The sequence below is a fragment of the Zophobas morio genome, unplaced genomic scaffold (assembly GCF_036711695.1).
Source record: "Zophobas morio isolate AGI-343-1 ecotype UQ-CSIRO unplaced genomic scaffold, CSIRO_AGI_Zmor_V1 ptg000028l, whole genome shotgun sequence".
In the NCBI taxonomy this organism is placed as follows: Eukaryota; Metazoa; Arthropoda; class Insecta; order Coleoptera; family Tenebrionidae; genus Zophobas; species Zophobas morio.
Window position 1 is genome coordinate 245,737 of NW_026972133.1, and position 23,468 is coordinate 269,204.

General features: G+C 30.4%; 1 protein-coding gene across 11 annotated transcripts in view; it reads left to right on the forward strand.

The window, feature by feature from the left end:
* Positions 1–23,468, forward strand: part of Sif (still life) — a 253,253-nt gene that overhangs the window by 103,816 nt on the left and 125,969 nt on the right. For all 11 annotated transcript variants that reach the window (XM_064066373.1, XM_064066374.1, XM_064066375.1 and 8 more), the window contains one exon: positions 18,335–18,480. In XM_064066373.1, coding sequence (XP_063922443.1) covers positions 18,335–18,480 — 146 coding nt within the window. The remainder of the gene's footprint in view (positions 1–18,334; positions 18,481–23,468) is intronic.

Genomic DNA, 23,468 nt, shown 5'->3' on the forward strand with positions numbered 1-23,468 from the left:
AGAAATCGAAACATCAAAAAATCAAAAGGTCTAAAAATCGAAAATTTAAAAAATCAAAAAATTGAAAAGTCGAAACATAAAAAGTTGAGAAATCGAGCAATGGGAACGTCAAAAAATCGATTAATCGGGAAATTGAGAAATCGAAAAATCGAAAATTTAGAAACGTCATAAATTGGAAAATTTAAAAATCAAAAAATTGGAAACATCTGAAAATTAAGAAATCCAAAAATGAAAAAATCGATATTTTCAAAATTTGAAGAATCGAAAAACGGAAAAATTCCAAGACTGAAATATGAAAAAATTTAATATGGAGTAACTGAAAAATTAAAAATCCAGACATTAAAAAATCGAAAAACTGAGGAATAAAAACTCAAAAATCCTAAAACTGAATTATTGAACAATTACTGAAAAATCGAAAGTTACAAAATCGAGAATTTAAAAATTCGAAAAATTTACAAATTGAATTATCCAAGAACTGAAAAATTAAAAATTTTTAAAATTGAAACTTCAAAATACCGAAAAACTGAAAAATCGAGAAATCGAAACATCAAAAAATCGATGAGTTAAAAAATTGAAAAAGCTAAAATTTAAAAATCGAAAAAATAAACAATCGAAAAAAAGTAACCAAAAAGTCGAAAAATCGAGATATTGAAAACTTTGACAAATGATATATCCAAAAATTGACAGCTAGAAAAAAAATTGAAGAATCAAAAAACTGAAAAATTCGAAAACTGAAACATCCAGAAATTGCAGAATCGAAAAATTGAAAAATCGAAACACTGACAAGTTGACAAATTGAGAAATGAAAAAATTTAGAAATAGAATATTTGAAAAATAGAAAAACTGAAAAATCTCAACACTGAAATATCGAAAAATTGAAAGATCGAAAGTTAAAAAATCTAGAATTTATAAATTTGAAAAATTTAGAAAAATTTAGAAATAGAATTATCAAAGAACTGAAAAATTGAAAAATTTAGAAATAAAAAAATTTTAAATTTCAAAAACTGAAGAATTAAAATCGAAAACTGAAAAATCGAGAAATCGAAACATCAAAAAATCAAAAGGTCTAAAAATCGAAATATTGAAAAATTCCAAAATTGAAATGTAAAATTGAAAAATCGAAAAATTCAAAGTTGAAAAATTAAAAAAATTCACAACTCGAAAAATTGAAAAATCGGGAAATCGATAAGTCGAAAAATCTAAAATCTAAGAAATTGAAAAATTTTAAAATAGAAGTATTAAAAAAGTGACAATCTGAAAAATCGATAAATGGAAAAATGAAAGATCGATTTTTCGAGAAATTGAGAAACCGAAAATTCGAAAATTTTAAAAATAATAAAACTGTAATATCAAAAAATTCGGAAATCGAATGTTGAAAAATCGAGAAATCGGAAATTCGTCAAATCATTATATCTACAATTTTGATTTTGTTCACGAAAATCTGGATCCCTGAGCTAAAACTCAACACGGATTCATGAGTCACAAATGGGGGAGCATGTTATTTTTAAAATGTATTTATATAATTTCAGTGTTGGTAGGAATGAGCAGACAAAATTTGGTTAGCATTTTACCATCTACATTTTAATTTCCTAACATACATTATGAAAGACGTATAACAGTACACCACAACTGTTGCACTACAAGTGCTTTAAATTCATACTCGATTTCCCCGTACCGCTAACTCCAACCAAAAATCGTTCTCCATATAAATCCACCAAAGGTAACCCGACCTCCGCACCACCCAGTTTCCGGAAGCCCGGATTTCCCCGAAAAAATTACCGGAGTCTCCGCTCTCAACTTACATCAACCCACGCTCTCTATAAATACCTCAAACATCTGTATCTCCTCCCTTTAATGCCCAAATAAAACGGGCATTTTGCACTTTCGAATAACGATCAAACCACCCCAATATTATTTCACATTTCCCATCCACCACCCCGGCATACGCTGCAGCCTCGAAATAAATAATCTCTGGGAATAGAAAGAGATGAATCGCGAAAATTGTATTCCCTTTCCGCATTACGTAAATGGGAATATTTTAGCGGGGAGGAAGACGCTTATTGTATCTCCCGTCGACTGTAAAACGTTATCGACGTCGCGACGCTCCAAATTTTGAACCACCTACGACGAATCCCGACCAAAAAGTAGTTAGCCCACGGTTTTGATTAACGTTTCATGAATTTTACAGAAATCAAATCCCACGCGGGATTATTGAGGAGTATTTGAAATATTTAAAAGAGGATCGATTTTCCGCGTTTCCATAAGTAATGTGACAAGTGCCTAGAAATTTATGTCGAATTTCGCTCTGATTTGGCTGCGATACTCAATCACAGGAATATTCTTCCAGTGTTCTTGTTGTTGAATCTGGAATTTACGCGGACATATTAAACAGCGCCGAATGACACCCCCTGGTACATTTTCTTTCGTTTCTCTTCCACTCTGTTAATTAATTGCATTCGCCTTAATACATCCAGGGTGGCGTTTACGAATTCACCCCCAGTCGCAATAAACCCCATTTTAAAAGCTTTATCAAACAAAGCTCCTTGAATGAAAAATGGTGCAAGCCCGGAATCAAACCTGAAAGTCATTTCCGGGGCGATTTTTCTTAATTGGAGTGCTGCAGGGGCCCGCCTCCGTCAATTGCTTTCAAATTTTTCCGCAACGACGTTGCAATTGTGCCACGCGGATGATTAATGCGCGATTTAATTCTCACCTGAGCCGGCCCTGCAGGGATCGCGGAAATTCCAAGAACAAACCGACCGGAGAGAGTGATAAAACTAGACGCAGACAAACCCCATAAAAACGTTACGATGTATAAAAGACAGAATAAAAAAATAAAAATTTTTATTAAAAGAGCCCAACACCTATAAAAAGAAAAATAAAAAATTCATCGGGAGGACGGTAAACAACGCAAGGGTTGCGGGAAGTTTGGAGTTCGTGTTGTGAGTTTTATTAATGGGGGATGAACGATGGGCAAATAACATAATCCGGGGGAGGTGTTTTGAATTCGTCGTCGGGTTGGAGTTGGAGCGGAAGTTGGAGAGTTGGCGAATTTTTTCTCTCATTAATTTTTCTTTCAATATTTTCGCTGCCGACGAAAATCTCCCCTTTAATGGACCTGATTGTATATCGGCCTAAATTGAAGTCACATGATCGATACCGTTTTCATCAACACGTCAAATATGATAAGCAAGTAGTGGAAGTGCCGAGAAAATTGGGTTTTTGTGCGCTCGGATTTTTCATCTCTCTAACTAAACTAATTTCCGAGCGGACTTTTCCGACGAACTTTTCACGGAGAAACTAAGCCAGGATGCGATATAATACTGGGCGGGAGGTGCGCTTGAATTACACTAGGTGAATATGGACAACTAATGAGGGCGTGTAGGGAAATTAAATAAATGGGGTGTTATTATTTTGCTTGGGGGAAACCTTGGGGGGATATTTGGAGAAAAATCTGTGGAATTTCGTAAGTTTTCTTGTTGTAAATTGACTCATTCGTTAATTTTTTTTACCCTGTATAAGCAATTATAAAAAAATCGGATTCATAGACTACACGTATTGAATATGTTATTTCATACAATTTAATAACCATTTACTACGTACGATTTTAAGATGACGTCATTACATTATTGGTGGGGATGTATGTATGATGTATTTATAGGTTTAACATAAAGAAAAGTTTGCAGAATCTTTCAACTGAAAAAATGATCAAAAATTGAAACATAAAAAAATCCAAAACCGAAACCGAAACGTCGAAAAATCGAAATATTGAAGAATTGAAAAAAAAACTGTAGATTCGAAATTTTGAAAAGCTGAGAAATCGAGAAATGGGAAAATTCAAAAAACCTATTAATCGAAAAATTGAAAATTTTGAAACGTCACAAATTGAAAAGTTGAAAAAGCGAAAAATTGAAGAAGAAAAAAGTAAAAAATGCTAAAACTGAAATATCGATAAATTGGGAGATCGAAAGTTGAAAAATCCAGACATCGAAAATCCGAAAAATTCTACAATTATGATTTTTGATTTTGTTTCCAAAAAATCTTGTTATCGAAGACGAAAATTCAACCACAAGTTCAGAACTGTATTACTTTTAAACATTTAAATAACGTTCATTCGATAAAATTGTAACAAACGAAAAAACGAAAAATAATATCCAGAAATTGAGAAATTGTAAAACTCGAAAAATTGAAAAATTGTGAAACTAAAAAATCGAAAAATGAAATAACTTTAAAATAAAGAAAATCTAAAAATGTGAAAACCTTCATTTGGGCCCAAGGAATTTTTTAACTATTTTTTCTTTGCTTGATAAATAACGGGTCATAGATGTATGTGCTATTTTTGATCACCCTGTATTTATATGAATTAACATAAAGGAAAATTTGTAGGATCATTCAACTGAACAAATGATCAAAAAATTGAAAATCAAAACAATGAAAAATTGGAAATTCAAAAATTAAAAATTGAAAAATGAAAAATTAAGAATTGAAAAATGGGAATATTCAGAAGGTGAAAACTCGAAAATTTTAAAATCGAAAAACTGAAAATCTATTTAAAAAATCGCATATTTGGGGAATCAAAAAATTGGAAAACGTCGAAAAATCGAAATACTGAAAAATTCCAAAACTGAAATATCAAGGAACTGAAAAATGAAAGAAAAATTATAGAACTGAAAATTTGAAAAATAGACAAATTGAAACATTCAAAAACCGAAATATCGAAAAATTTAAAAATTGAGAAACCGAAAAGTCGAAAAATCAAAGTCAAAAATCGAAATGTCGAAGAATTGAAAAAGTGAAAAATCGAAATTTTGTAAACCTGAGAAATCGAGAAAATGAGAAGTCGAAAAATTGAAAGTTCCAAAATTTCCAAAAATTAATATACCGAAAAACTGAAAAATCAAGAAGCCGAAAAATGGAAATAGAAGTTCCAGAACTGAGATACCAAAACATTGAAAAAAGAAAGAAAAATTATGGAGTTGAAAAGCTGAAAAACAAAAAATTGAAAAATTCCAAAATGAAACATCGAAAACCGAAAAGTCGAAAAATTAAAGTGGAAAAATCGAAATATTGAAGAATTGAAAAACTGAAAGTATTTTAACATCTAGTAACATGTATTCGATAAAATTGTAACAAACGAGAAAACGAAAAATAATATCTAAAAATTGAGAAATTGTGAAACTCGAGAAATTGCAAAATTGTGAAACTAAAAAATCGAAAAATGAAATAACTTTAAAATAAACAAAATCGAAAAATGTGAAAACCTTCATTTGAGCCCAAGGAATGTTTTAACTATTTTTTCTTTGCTCGATAAATAACGGGTCATAGATTTAGAGTGCCATTTTTGATCACCCTGTATTTATATGAGTTAACATAAAGGAAAATTTGTAGGGTCATTCAACTGAACAAACGATCAAAAAATTTAAAATCAAAACAATAAAAAATTGAAAAATCCGAAAATTAAAAATTGAAAAATGAAAAATTAGGAATCGAAAAATGGGAATATTCAGAAGGTGAAACCTCGAAAATTTTAAAGTTAAAAACTAGAATAATTGCAAATCAAAAAATCAAAAAACCAAAAATTGAACAATCGAAAAACTGAAAATCTATTAAAAATCGCAAATTTGGGCAATCAAAAAATTGCAAAACGTCGAAAAATCGAAATATTGAAAAATTCGAAAACTGAAATATCAAGAAACTGAAAAATGAAAGAAAAATTATAGAATTGAAAATTTGAAAAATAGACAAATTGAAAAATTAAAAAACCGAAATATCGAAAAATTTAAAAATTGAGAAACCGAAAAGTCGAAAAATCAAAGTCAAAAATCGAAATATCGAAGAATTGAAAAACTGAAAAACCGAAATTTTGTAAACCTGAGAAATCGAGAAAATGAGAAGTCGAAAAATTGAAAGTTCCAAAATTTCCAAAAATTAATAAGCCGAAAAACTGAAAAATCAATTAGCCAAAAAATGGAAATATTGAAGTTTCAGAACTGAGATATCAAAACATTGAAAAAAGAAAGAAAAATTAGGGAATTGAAAAATTGAAAAACAAAAAATTGAAAAATTCCAAAATGAAACATCGAAAACCGAAAAGTCGAAAAATCAAAGTGAAAAAATCGAAATATTGAAGAATTGAAAAACTGAAAGCATTTTAACATCTAGTAACATTTATTCGATAAAATTGTAACAAACGAGAAAACGAAAAATAATATCTAAAAATTGAGAAATTGTGAAACTCGAAAAATTGCAAAATTGTGAAACTAAAAAATCTAAAAATGAAATAACTTTAAAATAAAGACAATCGAAAAATGTGAAAACCTTGATTTGAACACAAGGAATTTTTTAACTATTTTTTCTTTACTCTATAAATAACGGGTCATAGATATAATGTGCCATTTTTGATCACCCTGTATTTATATGAGTTAACATAAAGGAAAATTTGTAGGGTAATTCAACTGAACAAATGATCAAAAAATTTAAAATCAAAACAATCAAAAATTGAAAAATTCGAAAATTAAAAATTGAAAAATGAAAAATTAAGTATCGAAAGATGGGAATATTCAGAAGGTGAAACCTCGAAAATTTTAAAATTAAAAACTGGAATAATTGCAAATCAAAAAATCAAAAAACCAAAAATTGAACAATCGAAAAACTGAAAATCTATTAAAAAATCGCATATTTGGGCAATCAAAAAATTGGAAAACGTCGAAAAATCGAAATATTGAAAAATTCCAAAACTGAAATATCAAGAAACTGAAAAATGGAAGAAAAAATATAGAATTGAAAATGTGAAAAATTGAAAAATTCAAAAACTGAAATATCGAAAAATTTAAAAATTGAGAAACCGAAAAGTCGAAAAATCAAAGTCAAAAATCGAAATATCGAAGAATTGAAAAACTGAAAAATCGAAATTTTGTAAACCTGAGAAATCGAGAAAATGAGAAGTCGAAAAATTGAAAGTTCCAAAATTTCCAAAAATTAATATACCGAAAAACTGAAAAATCAAGAAGCCGAAAAATGGAAATAGAAGTTTCAGAACTGAGATATCAAAACATTGAAAAAAGAAAGAAAAAATAGGGAATTGAAAAACTAAAAAACAAAAAATTGAAAAATTCCAAAATGAAACATCGAAAACCGAAAAGTCGAAAAATCAAAGCGGAAAAATCGAAATATTGAAGAATTGAAAAACTGAAGTATTGAAATTTTGAAAAGCTAAGAAATCGAGGAATGGGATAATTAACAAACCGATTCATCGAGAAATTGAAAAATCGACAAATTGAAAATTTAGAAAAGCCAAAAATTGAAAAATCGAAAAATTCAAAAAGTCTAAAACTGAAATATCGATAAATTGAGAAATCGAAAGTTGAAGAACCGCGAAATCGAAAATTCGATAAATTATTATATCTACATTTTCTTTTTTTTTTTTTTTTCAAAAATCTTGATATCGAAGAAAAAAATTTAAATAACATTTATTCGATAAAATTGTAACAATCGAAAAAACGAAAAATAATATCTAAAAATTGAACTGAAAAGTTTTCAAACTCGAAAAATTGCAAAATTGTGAAATTAAAAATTTAAAAGTGGAATAACTTTAAAACATAAAAATAAGGAAAATCGAAAAGTTTTAAAACCTTTATTTGGGCCAAAAGATTTTTTAAACTATATTTCCTTTGCTCTATACATATCTAAAGTATCATAGACTTAGTGGCATTTATGATCACCCTGTATTTATAGGCGTTAACAGAAAGAAAAGTTTGCAGAATCATTTAACTGAAAAAATGCCAAAAAAATGGAAAGTCAAACTAATGAAAAATTGAAAAATTATAAATAAAAAATTCAAAATTTAAATATCGAATATTCAGAAGGTAAAAACTCGAAAATTCTAGAATTAAAAACTAGAAAAATTGAAAATCTATAAACAAAAATCGCAAATTTGGCCAATGAAAAATCTGGAAAAAATCGAAAAATCAAAATATTGGAAAATTCCAAAACTGAAACATAAAAACTTTGAAAAATGAAAGAAAAATTAAAGAACTGAAAAACTGAAAAATAGAAAAATAGAAATATTCCAAAATTGAAACATAGAAAAATTGAAAAATTGGGAAACCAAAAAGTCGAAAAATCGAAATTTTGCAGAATTGAAAAAGTTAAAAATTGAAATTTTGTAAATCCGAGAAATCGAGAAATGGGAAAATTAAAAAAATTGTTAATCAAGAAATTGAGATATCGAAAAATTGAAAATTTTAAAATTTCCAAAAATTAAAATACCGAAAAACTGAAAACTCGAAAAGCCAAAACAAAAAAATCGACGACTTGAAAAATAAAAAAATATCTAAAATTTAAAAATCGAAAAATAAAAAATCGAGAAAAAAAATCAAAAATTCGAAAAATGGAAATATTGAAAAATTCCAAAACTGAAGTATCAAAACATCGAAAAATGGAAGAAAAATTACTGAATTGAAAAATTGAAAAATCGAAATATTAAAAAATTCCAAAACTGAAAGATCGAAAAATTGAAAAATCCAGAAAACGAAAAGTCGAAAAATCTAAATGTTAAAGAATTGAAAAACTGAGAAATTGAGAAATGGAAAAATCGGGTCACAAAAATTGCAAATTTGGCCAATCGAAAAATTGGAAAAACGAAAAATAATATCTAAAAATTCAACAAATGAAAAACTGAAAATTCGAAAATTTTCAAAACTCTAAAATTAAAATATCGAATAGCGAAATCATTTTAAAATAGAGGAAATCGAAGATTTATGGAACCTACGTTGGGTTTTTTAAATTATTTTTCTTTACTCAGTAAAGATCAACGACTTAGTGTGGCATTGTTTGATCACCCTGTATAAGCATTAACTAAATAAAAATTGGCAGGATCATTCAATAAAAAACTGCTTAAAAAATCGAAAAATCAAAACAATGAAAAATTGAAAAACTGTCACCATTGATAGATCGAAAAATTGGCAGATTAAAAATCAAGAAATTGAAAAGTCTAAAAATTGAAAGACAAAAAATAAAAAATTGAAAAATTCGAAAGTTGAGAAAAGGAAAATTTCAAAACTAAAAACTGAAAAACAAAAATCGCAAATTTTGGCCAACTAAAAATTTGAAAAATGAATGTCATAGATTTAGTGTGCCATTTTTGATCACTCTGTATTTATAACATAACGTCAACATAGAGAAACAAATTGCGAATTGATTCAATTGAAAAAATTATCCAAAAACTGTAAAATCAAAACAATGAAAAATTGAAAAATGAAAAATTGAAAAAAAAAATCTTGGAAATCAAAAAAGAACAATTAATAATTGAAAAATGGGAATATTCAGAAGATGAAAAATCGAACATTTAAAATGAGAAACTAGAAAAATTGCAAATCGAAACGAAAAATCAAAAAACAAAATGTTGAACAATCAAAAAATCGCCAATCTGACCATTGGAAAAATTTTAAAATTGAGGAAATCGCAAAATCATGGACCTATATTGGATTTTTTTTAATTATTTTTTATTTGCTCAATACACAACGTGTCATAGACTTAGGGTGCAATTTTTTGATCCCTCTGTAATTAAATACACATTCATTTTGCCAAAAAAAACAATCTAATGTACAGTTTAGAAAATTCAGTTTCGAATTCAAAATTTTCTATAACCATCATCATTATCAAAAAAATAAAACATTTTGGCCACAATATTTCTTAAATAACTACTAATTACAACACGTTTAGTTTGACTGATAAAACTAAAGCAGCCATAATTTCCAAATTTTCATTTCCTCCTGTCCTAGCTCGCGATATTATCGCTTTCCATTCCGTCTGCACAAAGCCCCCTTATCTACTTTATTTACGGAAATAGCAACAAACCTTTTAAACAAACACTTGTAATTTGGCCAGACCTTTGTGAGCAATTATCTCTCCATCTCGCGCACTCAAGACAAGATTAACCAAATATTTTTATCTCTCTTGACATTTCAGTTTCAGCACGTAGATATGACTAGCTCTCCAACGATAATAACAGATTTAAATGCAAGGGCTACATTTAGCTGCAACACTGCATTACGAACTCGAAACTAGCGGCTCCCATTACATCATAAAAGCCCGATCGAAAGTTTTACAAAAGTTGGATGCCACTCACGAAATGTGGGTCAAATTTAAGGATCAAACACACTCGTGGGGCGGAAAAATCCGCGTATTGACTTTCCAGTTTGGCCTGAGTCTGGGTGCGATTTCGAATTTTCCTTTTTGATTAACACTTAAGTAATTACTTGCAGCTAATATTCGCCGCATCGATCCCGAATTGATACTTCTTTGTTCCTTATACTCCCTTTCTTCCAGCCGTCGCTTTTAAATTTTTCCTTTGTCCGCAAAAAGGCTTATTGTAGCACTCTCGATCCGCGAGAGCTTTGTTTGTCAGTGGCGCTCTTCTCCGAAGAGTCTCAAGTCAAGACACCTGAGCAAGTATCCTCTAATTTAAAAATGCAATCCAAAATAGCGCGTTTTTCCGCCTACAAACACAAAGAAGTCGCAAAGGGGTTCTTCGAAGCACGAACTCGTTATCGTGCTTTTGTTGCCGGTGAAATGATTAAATCCGACGTCAAAGCTTCATTAATGAATAGAATGTGTACAGAGACATGAAATAATTTTCATTTTGTTGACGGAGCTCCGTTGTTTAATTACAAAAGTACGAGCTTTCGCGAAAAAAGCTCCATATTGCCTAACAAAACGCAATAAGCGGTGCTTAGCGGACTACAATGAAGCTCGCTATGGATCCCCGGCAATAAAAAAATTAAATTGATACATGTTGCGCAATACTTTCACCGAAATGTCGACACTAACCTCTTGTTTAATTCTAGACGACAGTCTAGAGCAATAATGAGGTTCTTAGTAACAGAAAAAGAAAAAGGATTACGGACTCTCATTAAAACCTCGCCGGCTTAATCAAAAGAGTTACAATCAACGTTAATTCCTACATGCTTTTGCGCGAACACAAAGTCTCGGAGTTCTCCAAAGTCTAGAGAAAATAAAAAGACAGGATATGATTTAGGACGTGCTGTTTTCGTCGATGATCTCCCCCATATTTCTCCGAACTCCAGGCAAATGCGGAATTGTTTATTTTTGTGCTTTCGTAGCATGCATAGCGATATCATCAATCTCTGCCGATTGAAATATGGTCCAGGGGTTTTATCGCGAAAATGTCAACCACGACGTGTATATTTAACACAAATCGGCGATATTTCATTTTCGGTTTCGTTGTCTTGAGGGACGTTTCGTTATTAATTGCCCCGAGGATTAGACAAGTGTTGAAACGGGTGAAGGCTCACCAGGTACAATGTACGTCCTGGTAGACCGTGCATAATACATTTAAAAACGGATAATTCATTGTGTACTGACAGCCATTATTCTGAATAAATCAGGTGGGATAACAAAGCCTGACTTGCATTAGCGACAAAGTAAATCCATCGTGTTTATTGGAGTAAAAATGGGTTAGTTGTTGTTGGAATGAAAGAAATAATGGCTGCGGAGGGTATAAATGTTCCATTAGCTTTATGGTCTGTGTGTTGTGTTTTTAAAATTATTAAACAAATTTGACCCAGTTCGAGGGGTCGATACAACAATTTTATGTGGGAGACATTTTTGAATTGATTTTTTTCGGGGGAAATTATTTACTTGGGACGATCGGTTTTTCCGATGGAGTGTAATTGGGTCATCTGGCCGTTTTCCGGGTTCGCCTTTGTCGGGTCCTTCTCTTCTTAATATACAATAAGTCCGGCTTGTTATGGGTGTCGTGAGTACATTAACACTACTGAAAATGGCGTATAATCGATATTTTTGGTTTTTGGCTGTCTCTCGAGGCACCGTTTTGTTCGACCTTTTTGTTTTTGCTCGATATGCTATTAGGAAAGACATCGATAGTGGCAAGGAACAGATAACAGAAATTCCTATTTATTGAGGAAAATATGTGTTCACTAAGAATGGAGACAACAAAAAACGAAAAGAAAGTTTAAGCGAAACAACTAATTCATTTAATTTCTAAGTTGGATCGAACAATGTTCACTAGTTTGCCCTTTTCTCCCTCCGATGTTTTTCAAAAACTTGCTTTCACTCCACCTTTCTCTTTTTTCTTCCATTTTTCAATGTTTTATTACTTCAGTTTTGGAATTTTTCAATATTTCCATTTTTCGAATTTTTGATTTTGGTGTTTTGGCTTCTCGATTTTTCAGTTTTTCGATATTTAATTTTTGGAAATTTAAAATTAATTTTTCTTTCGTTTTTCAGATTTTTGATTGGCCAAATTTGCGATTTATGTTTGTAGATTTTTAATTTTTCGATTGTCCAATTTCTCGTTTTTTGATTTTTCGATTTGCAATCTTTCTTGTTTTTTAAAATTGTCAAGTTTTCACCTTCTGATAATTCGATATTTAAGTTTTGAATTTTTTTGTTTATAATATTTCAGTTTTTCTATTTTTCATTAGTATGATTTTCCACTTTTTTTAATCATTTTTTCAGTTAAATGGACTACAGACTACAGAGCAAAGGAAAATTAGTTCAAAAAATCCTTCGACTCAAATGGAGGTTTTAAAATTTTTCGATTTTCTTTATTTTAAAGTTATTCCATTTTTCGATTTTTTAATTTCACAATTTTGCAATTTTTCGAGTTTTAAAATTTTCAGTTTTACAATTTCTCAATTTCTAGATATTATTTTTAATTTTTTTGATTATTACAATTTTATCGAATAAATGTAATTTGAAAGTTAAAAAGTAATAAATAGAGTTCTGAACTTGTGGTTTATGAATCCGTGTTGCCTTTTTGTTTCGGACATCCAGATTTTTGGAAAAAATGTCAAAATCGTAAGTATAATATTTTTCGAATTTTCTATTTCTCAATTTTTTAACTATCGATTTCTCAGTTTATCGATATTTCAGTATTAGGATTTTTGAGTTTTTTTTCTTCTTGAATTTTTCAATTTTTCAATGTTTCAATTTTTGATGTTACTAAATTTTCGATTTTCCGATTTCTCAATTTCTCGGTTAATAGATTTTTTAAATTTCCTATTTCTCCATTTCTCAGCTTTTCAAAATTTCCATACTTCAGTTTTTCAATTCTTCAACACTTCGATTTTTCGACTTTCATTTTTCGACTTTTCGGTTTCTCGATTTTTCAATTTTTCGAATTTGCAATTTTTCGATCTTTCAGTTTTCGAATTTTTCAATTTTTCGATTTTTCAGTTTTTCAATTCTATAATTTTTCTTCCATTTTTCAATGTTTTGATAATTCGGCTTTGGAATGTTTCAATATTTCCATTTTTCGACTTTTGATTTTTTTTTCTCTTTTTTAATTTTCCAAGTCGTCGATTTTTTGATGTTTTGGCTTCTTGATTTTTCAGTTATTCGGTAATTTAATTTTTGCAAATTTTAAACTTTTCAATTTTTTCATATCTCGATTTCTGGGCGTCACAAAATTTTGATTTTTCATTTTTTCAATTCTGCAATATTTCGATTTTTCTAGTTTTCGGTTTCTCATTTTTTTCATGTTCAGTTTTAGGATTTTTGAGTTTTTTTTCTTCTTGAGTTTTTCAATTTTTCAATGTTTCAATTTTCGATGTTGCTAAATTTTCGATTTTCCGATTTCTCAATTTCTCGGTTAATAGGTTTTTTAAATTTCCTATTTCTCCATTTCTCAGCTTTTCAAAATTTCCATACTACAGTTTTTCAATTCTTCAACACTTCGATTTTTCGAGTTTCATTTTTCGACTTTTCGGTTTCTCGATTTTTCAATTTTTCGAATTTGCAATTTTTCGATCTTTCAGTTTTCGAATTTTTCAATTTTTTGATTTTTCAGTTTTTCAGTTCTATAATTTTTCTTCCATTTTTCAATGTTTTGATATTTCAGCTTTGGAATGTTTCAATATTTCCATTTTTCGACTTTTTGATTCTTTTTTTCTCTTTTTTAATTCTCCAAGTCGTCGATTTTTTGATGTTTTGGCTTCTTGATTTTTCAGTTATTCGGTAATTTAATTTTTGCAAATTTTAAACTTTTCAATTTTTTCATATCTCGATTTCTGGGCTTCACAAAATTTTGATTTTTCACTTTTTCAATTCTGCAATATTTCGATTTTTCTAGTTTTCGGTTTCTCATTTTTTTCATGTTTTATTTTTTTGATATTTTAGTTTTGGAATTTTTCAATATTTTGATTTTTCGACTTTTTCCAGAATTCTTAATGGCCAAATTTGCGAATTTTGTTTATAGATTTTTAATTTCTCGATTGTTTAACCTCTCGTTTTTTGATTTTTCGCTTTGTAATTTTTCTAGTTTTTAATTTTAAAATTTTTCGAGTTTTCACCTTCTGAATTTTTTTGTTTATAATTTTTCATTAGTTTGATTTTCCATTTTTTTGATCATTTTTTCAGCTAAATGATTCTGCAAACATTTCTTTATGTTAACGCCCATAAATACAGGGTGATCATCAATGACACTTAAGTCTATGACACGTTAGATATGTATAGAGCCAAGGAAAAATAGTTTAAAAAATCCTGCTCAAATTACAATCCTGAGCTTGTGATCTATGAATCCGTGTTGAATTTTTATCTTCCACATCAAGATTTTTGGAAACAAAAATGAAACATCATAATTGTAGAATTTTTCGTATTTTCGATTTCTCGATTTTTCAACTTTCGATGTCTCAATTTATCGATATTTCAATTTAAGGATTTTTGACTTTTTTTCTTCTTCAATTGTTCGATTTTTCAGTTTGTGCCTTTCTAAAATTTTCAGTTTTTCAATTTCTTTTTTAATTTTCCCATTTTTCGAGTTCACAGCTTAGAGAAAAATGTTTTCTTTATTCTTTTCCCACTCCTTTTTCACTTTGGTTTTTATCACTATCTGTCTCTTCATATATTACTTCTTTTATCATCCCTTTTGTACTTTTCACTCTCTCTTTTCTTTCTTTCATTCTCTTTTTCTTTAGACCTTTCTTTAGTTTCAATCTATGTTGTTTTCTCTCCACTTCCTCTCCTTCATTCTTTCCCCCTTTTTTCACTCTTTTTCCACTCTCTAGTTGTTTCCTCTCCACTCCTCTTTTATTTGTTTTCTCAATTTCTTTTTATATTTGCTCATCGTCTCTTTTTTATTTACTCATACGTTTCTCTGTTTCTTAGTCATTGGCTAACGTTTTGAAGTCGGTTTTAGCTCGCTCTTTTTTAATTTCATTGATTCTTTCGTACTCACTTTCATTACGACTTCCTTTGATTTATCTTTCCCCAAGTGTTCTTTCTATATCATCTTACCCACTTTCCTTATGTTTCTTTTCCTTCGGTATCCTTTTCTATTTCTACCTCAACCAATCTTTTTTATTTCCCCGGTTCTACCTTTATCCCCTACATTTCACTATTATTTCTTTCATTCTCTATTTCTCTATATTTTTGTTCTTTCGTTATCCCTTTTCCTTTTTTCAATATCTCTTTCCTTCTCTCACTCTCTCATCCCTTTCTTAATGCATTTTGTTGCTTTTATTCTCATTCTCTTTGCATTTGATTTTCCCCACTCTTCCCTTCGTTTCTTGATTTCGTTGAATATTTCGTGCTCTCTTTTACTCGCACTTCCTCTGTTTATTTTTCTCTACCTGTTTCTTTTCCCCTGGTTTTTCTTCTACTTGTTCCAGTCTATAATAGTTTTTTAATTTGAAATTTTATTTTTTGACTCCTTCTTTCTCTCTTCCTCTAGATCTTTATCTTTCTTCTGTTTTCATTCTCTTTTACTTCCTCTCTACTTTCCTTCTCATTTTCTCTCCCTATATTTAAAATTTCAAAGATTCTTTTGTGCTTTCACTCCTCTTCCTTCTTTACGTGTTCCTTTTCTCCCGGTTTTTCTTCTCCCTCTCTTCTTGTCTCTTCTCCACCACTCTCCTTTTCTTTTCTTGTCCTTCGGTATTCTCTTTCTGCCTCTCCCAATCTATCTTTGTTTTTTTATTTTGATCTTTTTTTTTTCTTATTTCCCTTTTTCTACCTTTTCGCCTTTCGCTCTTGTTTATTTCTTTCTCTATTTTTCATCTTTTATCAGCTCTTTTGCCATTCTCAATTTCTCTTCTCTTTCTTTCATTCTCTTTTCCTTTGGAGTCAACAGAGATAGTAAATTCTCTGCGATTTTGGGTTAAACAATTTTTGGAACAGCTTTTAGCGGTTGGTAATACGAATTGCGGGATTACGGTGTTACCAACATTATTAAGAAATGAGATGAAATGTTCCTAAAACCAATTTATTAATTTTTTATATCCCTTGTCATTCGTCCAACGAAAATAAACCACATTTCAACAAAACAAATGAGTTTGAGCTAAATTTAGCCGCTTTTAATGACTTCTCTCTTTCGCTGTTGTCCTGTCGTCTTCTGAATTAGTTTCCTTTAGTCAATTATGAGAGGTAATTAAAAATTATTCAATAATTGCCTAGTTAATATATTGTAATAATTAATTTTGAATTCACACAATTCCACACACTGAATAATCCGCACGCGGAGATAAAAACTGGACGGAATTAAACGCAAAGGGCAGAGATAAAAATTATTATTCAAATAAATGGTAAACCTGTCACAAATTGAAAAATCTATCACAGCGTTGTCGGAAATTTCCGCCACCACAATTTCGTTATTTGTTAATCTGCAGTCGTGCACACGTTTCAAAATAAATTAGTCGAACTTCAACGAAACCATCAATTTCATTGTTTCAGCAAATTCGGTTTTAATTTTAGTTTAATTTTGTGCAATTTTAACAAACGTAATTCCCGGAAAATCGCCTGTATTAAAATGATGTTACGATGCGTAGATTTATTTTATTCGTGTATTGATGCAATTCAATTGCGTCTCTTGTATGCACTAATGCTAATTGGACCGGAACGTCACGAACCGAAAGGTTAAGCCAAAAATAGAATTTATTTACGAATTTTGTATCATGTTCGTAATTACAGAATGCAATGCATGAAGTTTCCTAATTAACTCAATTAATTTCAACTTTTTGGAAATTTCTATTCAAACGTCACTCAAAAGCGCTACAGTTTTTTAATTTGAGCGAAAAGTGCATTAATTCGGCTTTATTCTCCGGTTAAGTATTGTTTTACAGCCGTTGCGATCAACTTCCAACTTTTAATTGGAAGTTATATTCGCGGAGGAGGAGGAAAGCCCATTTTCCGCGATCGAATTTCGAGGGCCTGTAAAAAGATACTTTTAGAGTTTTCATTATTCGAGTCGAAGCTTAAGACCGAAATGATTTGTTATTTATTGTGTCTATTACATGGGTCCGAAACGAATCCTGTGCTGAGCAGAAAAATATTTAGTTTCGACTTAATGGATTTAATTCTTGAAAATAAAGTTTACGTTTTGGATGCTTTCAGAATTTATTTTAAACCCCAACTTTGGACAACCCCTTTAACCACCTTGGCAATATTTACCTTCCCCTTTCCCGGATCAAAAACTACTTGACCCGAAAGCGGTCCGATTATGATGGATAGCAGATGGAGAGCGGCCAGTGTTGACGTTCAGTCATTTGTAAATTGATTAATAGATGGGGTGTTCTGCTTGACTACACCATGTGGGAATAGTATAATAATAATATTTGAGTTGCATGGCAGAGATTGTGGCACGAACTAGATCGTGATACGTTTAAATAATGGACACGAAATAGCAGATTGATGCACTGATATACACAATTTAACTCCTGTCGTGCGAGATATCTCAGTCTAAACAAAAATTGTTACTTAGTTTAAGCGAAAATTATACGATTGGAGCTATCTTTAATGGGAAATATATGTCACGCAGAATAATTTCGATTCGAACTTTGTGTAAACTGTAGCTGAGTTTTTTCTTCTTCCGTCGCTGGTGATGCTTATCTGTACGTGCTTAATAGTCAAATTATTTTAAAATACTAAGAATATAATTTTATCCCTACAGCAACTATTTTTAGCTTGAAAATCCACAAAAAACGTTGTTTTGGCCCAACCGACCCAGACCCTCCCGATAATTTTTCATAGGCCAGTAACTACATAAATACATCATAAGCCTTCGCCCCAGCGTTCAAGATCCGAAACGCTCCAATAAATTTTATCGAAATTCGTCCAATTGTTTTCGGTAAATTTTCCGCATACCCGCTGATACGTGAAAATATGACCGGATTTTTATAACGCATAAAATTAACGACCGTAACATTTTGAGAGTTTTACAGCGTCTTTTACACCCCATGTATACACCAGCAATACGCGCATAGTACGTAAAATTTTAAAGATCAATATCCATTTGAACTTACTGGTTACATAACCGGGTACGGCAGTTTCTCTATATTTCGTCTGTTTCTTTCAGATATCCGACGATGATCGCATGTCGCTGACGACAGCCGTGTCCGACGAGGATGACGGCGAGAGCGTCATGAACTCCCCTTACAAAGCCAAGCAGACGGGGACTGCTGCAGCATCTTTCAACTGCACCGGTGCGGTGAGAAAGGCGGGGTAAGTGTGAGTTTCTTGTTGTTGTTGTTGCGAACTTAGGCCGTATTACAGCCGGCTTACGTAAGCGGGAGCTTGTTTGTTTTCGGCGAGGTTTCGTCGAAAGAGTCGAGTCAGGCTTTTCCTTGTTTTGGAAACACTTAGCGGTAAAGTGGCGGCTGGGGGAAAGTTTAGCAAAAAAAGAGTCGGCGGGTATTTGTGCGGGATTTACATATTCGCGTAGAACGTAGTCCGGCTGTCTGCTCGACGTATTTGTGTGCACGTTTTTATTATGCAAAAATAATATTGACTTGTTTGCTCGACAAGAATCGGGTTATTCAATTTTACGGCGAGGGTGTTGCGTCCAGGTGGCGCGAAATATTCGGTTCTATAATTAATGGGTTGTGACAATAACTAAACTAAACCTCGCAAAAATGGTTTTATTGATGATGAAATTTGAAAAATTAATTGAAATAAATGACAAACTAACCAAAAAACGCACCTGGTCTTCGACGTTCGTTAAGCAATACGAGAATATGTGGCGTCACACGACAAAAACGAGCTCGCTTCCGTGCAATAATTATTTAGCTTTTTTTGACAATTTTTGAAAATTATTTTCCCGCTAATCTAAATTGTTTCCAAAAAAAGACTTCTACTGTTTTTGTGTAAAACTTTAAAAAATTATAAACATTTTCCACTTACTTGCCTAATAAAGAAAGAATAACTTCAAATCCATAACCTATAATTATTTCTCTTAGAATAAATGACAAACTAACCAAGAAACCACACTTAGACTCTTTTAAAAACGAAACATTAAAAGCTTCCAAGATCTTTTCGAATTGCTCCGAAAACAAAACACAAAAGATTCTAAAGGTCGCGTCACTTTCTTCGAAAATAAAGACGCCAAAGATCCCCAGGTTTTTTTAGTGTTGTTAAAAAACCCTAAAGGCCCTCATAAATCTTTCAAAATGTTTTTTAAAAATAGAACAACAGGAGCTTCCAATACTTTTTAAATTGTTTCAAAGCGAAGACACAAAAGATTTTTAAGATTCAGTCTCATTCTTTAAAAATAAAGACTCCAGGGCTGGGACCATTAAGGTTTTTTCATAATCTTAAAAAAAGACACTAATAGCCCCTAAGATTCTTAAACGCTTTTAAAAACGAAACATTAAGAGCCTCCAAGGGCTTTTCAAATTGTTTTAAAGAGAAAACACAAAAGATCTTAAAGATCTTGTCGCATTCTTTAAAAATAAAGGACACCAAGAAGCCCCAAGGTTTTGATATTCTTAAAAAAGGCTCATTCAAACTCTTCTAAAAATAAAACACCAGAAGCCTCCAAGATCTCTTCAAATTGTTTCAACGAGAAAACACAAAAGATTTTCAAGTTCCGTCACATTGTATAAAAATAAAGACACCAGAAACCTTCAAGGCTTTTTCATATTCTTAAAAAAGAAACAAAGGGCCCCTAAGAGAAAACACAAAAGATTTTCAAAATTCTGTCACTTTCTTTAAAAAAAAGTCACCAGAAACACTGACGATATTTTCATATTATTAAAAAAGACACCAAGGGCCTTTAAAACTTTTAACTCTTTTAAAAACGGAATATTAGGGGCCTTCTAGATCTTTTCCGATTGTTTCGAAGAAAAGACACAAAAAATTTTCAATATTCCGTCATATTCTAGAGGCTCCTAAGACTTTTTCAAATTCTTTAAAAATTATATATCAAGAGCCCCCAAGCTATTTTTAAATTATTTCAAAGAGAAAACACAAAAAATCTTGAAGGTTTTTTTATATCCTTAAAAAAGGCTCTTTCAAACTCTTTTAATTATGAAACATCAGTAGCCTCCAAAATCTTTTCAAATTATTCCAAAGAGAAAACAACAAAAAATCTTTAAAAAAAATCCTAAAGGCTCTTAAGACTCTTTCAAGCTATTTTAAAAATAAAAGATCAAGAGCTTCCAAGATCTTTTCAAATTGTTTCAAAGAGAAAGCATAAAAAATTTTCAAGGTTTTTCATATTTTAAAAAAGGCCATAAAAGCCCTTAAGACTCTTTCAAACTCTTAAAAAAAAACATCAAGAGTCTCCAAGATCCTTTTTAAATTGTTTCAAAAAAATCTTCAAAATGTTTTCATATTAAAAAAAAGATCCTAAAGGCCCTTAAGACTCTTTCGAACTCTTTGAAAAATAAAACATCAAGAGCCTCCAAGGTCTTTTCAAATTGTTTCAAAAAGAAACCAAAAAAAATTGTCGAAATCCCATCACATTTTTAAAAAATTGAAATAAAAAATACCAGCGATCTTCAAGGTTTTTTATATTCTTAAAAAAGACCCTAAAGGCTCTTAAGACTCTTTCAAACTGTTTTAAAAATAAAAGATCAAGAGCCTCCAAGATCTTTTCAAAATTGTTTCAAAAAAATCTTCAATATGTTTTCATATTAAAAAAAAGATCCTAAAGGCCCTTAAGCCTGTTTCGAACTCTTTGAAAAATAGAACATCAAGAGCCTCCAAGGTCTTTTCAAATTGTTTCAAAAAGAAAACACAAAAATTATCGAAATTCCGTCACATTTTTAAAAATAAAAATACAAAATACTAGCGATTTTCAAGGTTTTTTTATATTCTTAAAAAAGACCCTAAAGGCTCCTAAGACCCTTTCCAACTCTTTTAAAAATAAAACAATCGGTGCCTCCAAGATCTTTTCAAAATTGTTTCAAAAAGAAAACACAAAAAATATTCAAGATACCGTCACATCCCTTAAAATTAAGACACCAAGGCCCCGATTTTTTTTTCATATTCTTAAACAAGATCTTAAAGGCTCTTAAGACTCTTTCAAATTCTTTAAAAATATAACGTCGAGAACCTCCAAGATCTTTTTAAATTGTTTCAAAGACAAAATAAAAAAAAATTCAAGATTCCGTCATATTTTTAAAAACAAAGACACTAGGGATCTTCAAGGTTTTTATATATTTTTAAAAAAGGCCCTAAAGGCTCCTAAGACTCTTTCCAACTCTTTTAAAAATAAAACAACAGGTGCCTCCAAAATCTTTTCAAAATTGTTTCAAAGAGAAAACCAAAAAATATTCAAGATACCGTCACATCTCTTAAAATTAAGACACCAAGGCCCCTATTTTTTTTTCATATTCTTAACCAAGATCTAAAGGCTCTTAAGACTCTTTCAAATTCTTTAAAAATATAACGTCGAGAACCTCCAAGATCTTTTTAAATTGTTTCAAAGAGAAAATAAAAAAATTTCAAGTTTCCGTCATATTTTTTTAAAATAAATACACTAAGGATCTTCAAGGTTTTTCCACATTCCTAAAAAGGCACTAAAGACCCCCAAGACTCTTTCAAACTGTTTTAAAAATAAAAGATCAAGAGCCTCCAAGATATTTTTAAATTGTTTCAAAGAGAAAGAACAAAAAATCTTCAAGGTTTTTCATAATTTAAAAATGCCATAAAGGCCCTTAAGACTCTTGCAAACTCTTAAGAAAAACATCAAGAGTCTCCAAGATCCTTTTCAAATTGTTTCAAAAAAATCTTCAATATGTTTTCATATTAAAAAAAAAATATTCTAAAGGTCCTTAAGACTCTTTCGAACTCTGAAAAATAGAGCATCAAGAGCCTCCAAGGTCTTTTCAAATTGTTTCAAAAAGAAAACACAAAAAATTATCGAAATTCCGTCACATTTTTAAAAAATAAAAATAAAAAATACTAGCGATCTTCAAGGTTTTTTTAATATTCTTAAAAAAGACCCTAAAGGCTTCCAAGACTCTTTCCAACTCTTTTAAAAATAAAACGACAGGTGCCTCCAAGATCTTTTCAAAATTTTTTCAAAGAGGAAGCACAAAAAATATTCAAGATACCGTCACATCTCTTAAAATTAAGACACCAAGGCCCGTTTGTTTTTCATATTCTTAACCAAGATCCTAAAGTCTCTTAAGACTCTTTCAAATTCTTTAAAAATATAACGTCGAGAACCTCCAAGATCTTTTTAAATTGTTTCAAAGAGAAAATAAAATAAATTCAATATTTCGTCATATTTTTAAAAAATAAAGACACTAGGGATCTTCAAGGTTTTTCCACATTCCTAAAGAGGCACTAAAGACCACCAAGACTCTTTCAAACTGTTTTAAAAATAAAACATCCAGAGCTTCCAAGATCTTTTCAACTTGTTTCAAAGAGAAAGCACAAAAAATCTTGAAGGTTTTTCATATTTTAAAAAAGGCCATAAAGGCCCTTAAGACTCTTTCAAACTCTTAAAAAAAACATCAAGAGTATCCAAGATCCTTTTTAAATTGTTTCAAAAAAATCTTCAATATGTTTTTGTATTAAACAAAAGATCCTAGAGACCCTTAAGACTCTTTCGAACTCTTTGAAAAATAAAACGTCAAAAGCCTCCAAGGTCTTTTCAAATTGTTTCAAAAAGAAAACACAAAAAATTATCGAAATTCCGTCACATTTTTAAAAAATAAAAATAAAAAAACTAGCGATCTTCAAGGTTTTTTTGTATTCTTAAAAAAGACCCTAAAGGCTTCCAAGACTCTTTCCAACTCTTTTAAAAATAAAACGACAGGTGCCTCCAAGATCTTTTCAAAATTGTTTCAAAGAGAAAACACAAAAAATATTCAAGATACCGTCACATCCCTTAAAATTAAGACACCAAGGCCCCTACTTTTTTTCATATTCTTAAACAAGATCCTAAAGGCTCTTAAGACTCTTTCAATTTTTTAAAAATATAACGTCGAGAACCTCCAAGATCTTTTTAAATTGTTTCAAAGAAAAAATAAAAAAATTTCAAGATTCCGTCATGTTTTTTAAAAATAAAGACACTAAGGATCTTCAAGGTTTTTCCACATTCCTAAAAAGACACTAAAGACTCCCAAGACTCTTTCAAACTGTTTTAAAAGTAAAAAATCAAGAGCCCCCAAGATCTTTTCAAACTGTTTCAAAGAGAAAGAACAAAAAATCTTCAAGGTTTTTCAAATTTTAAAAAAGGCCGTAAAGGCCCTTCAGAC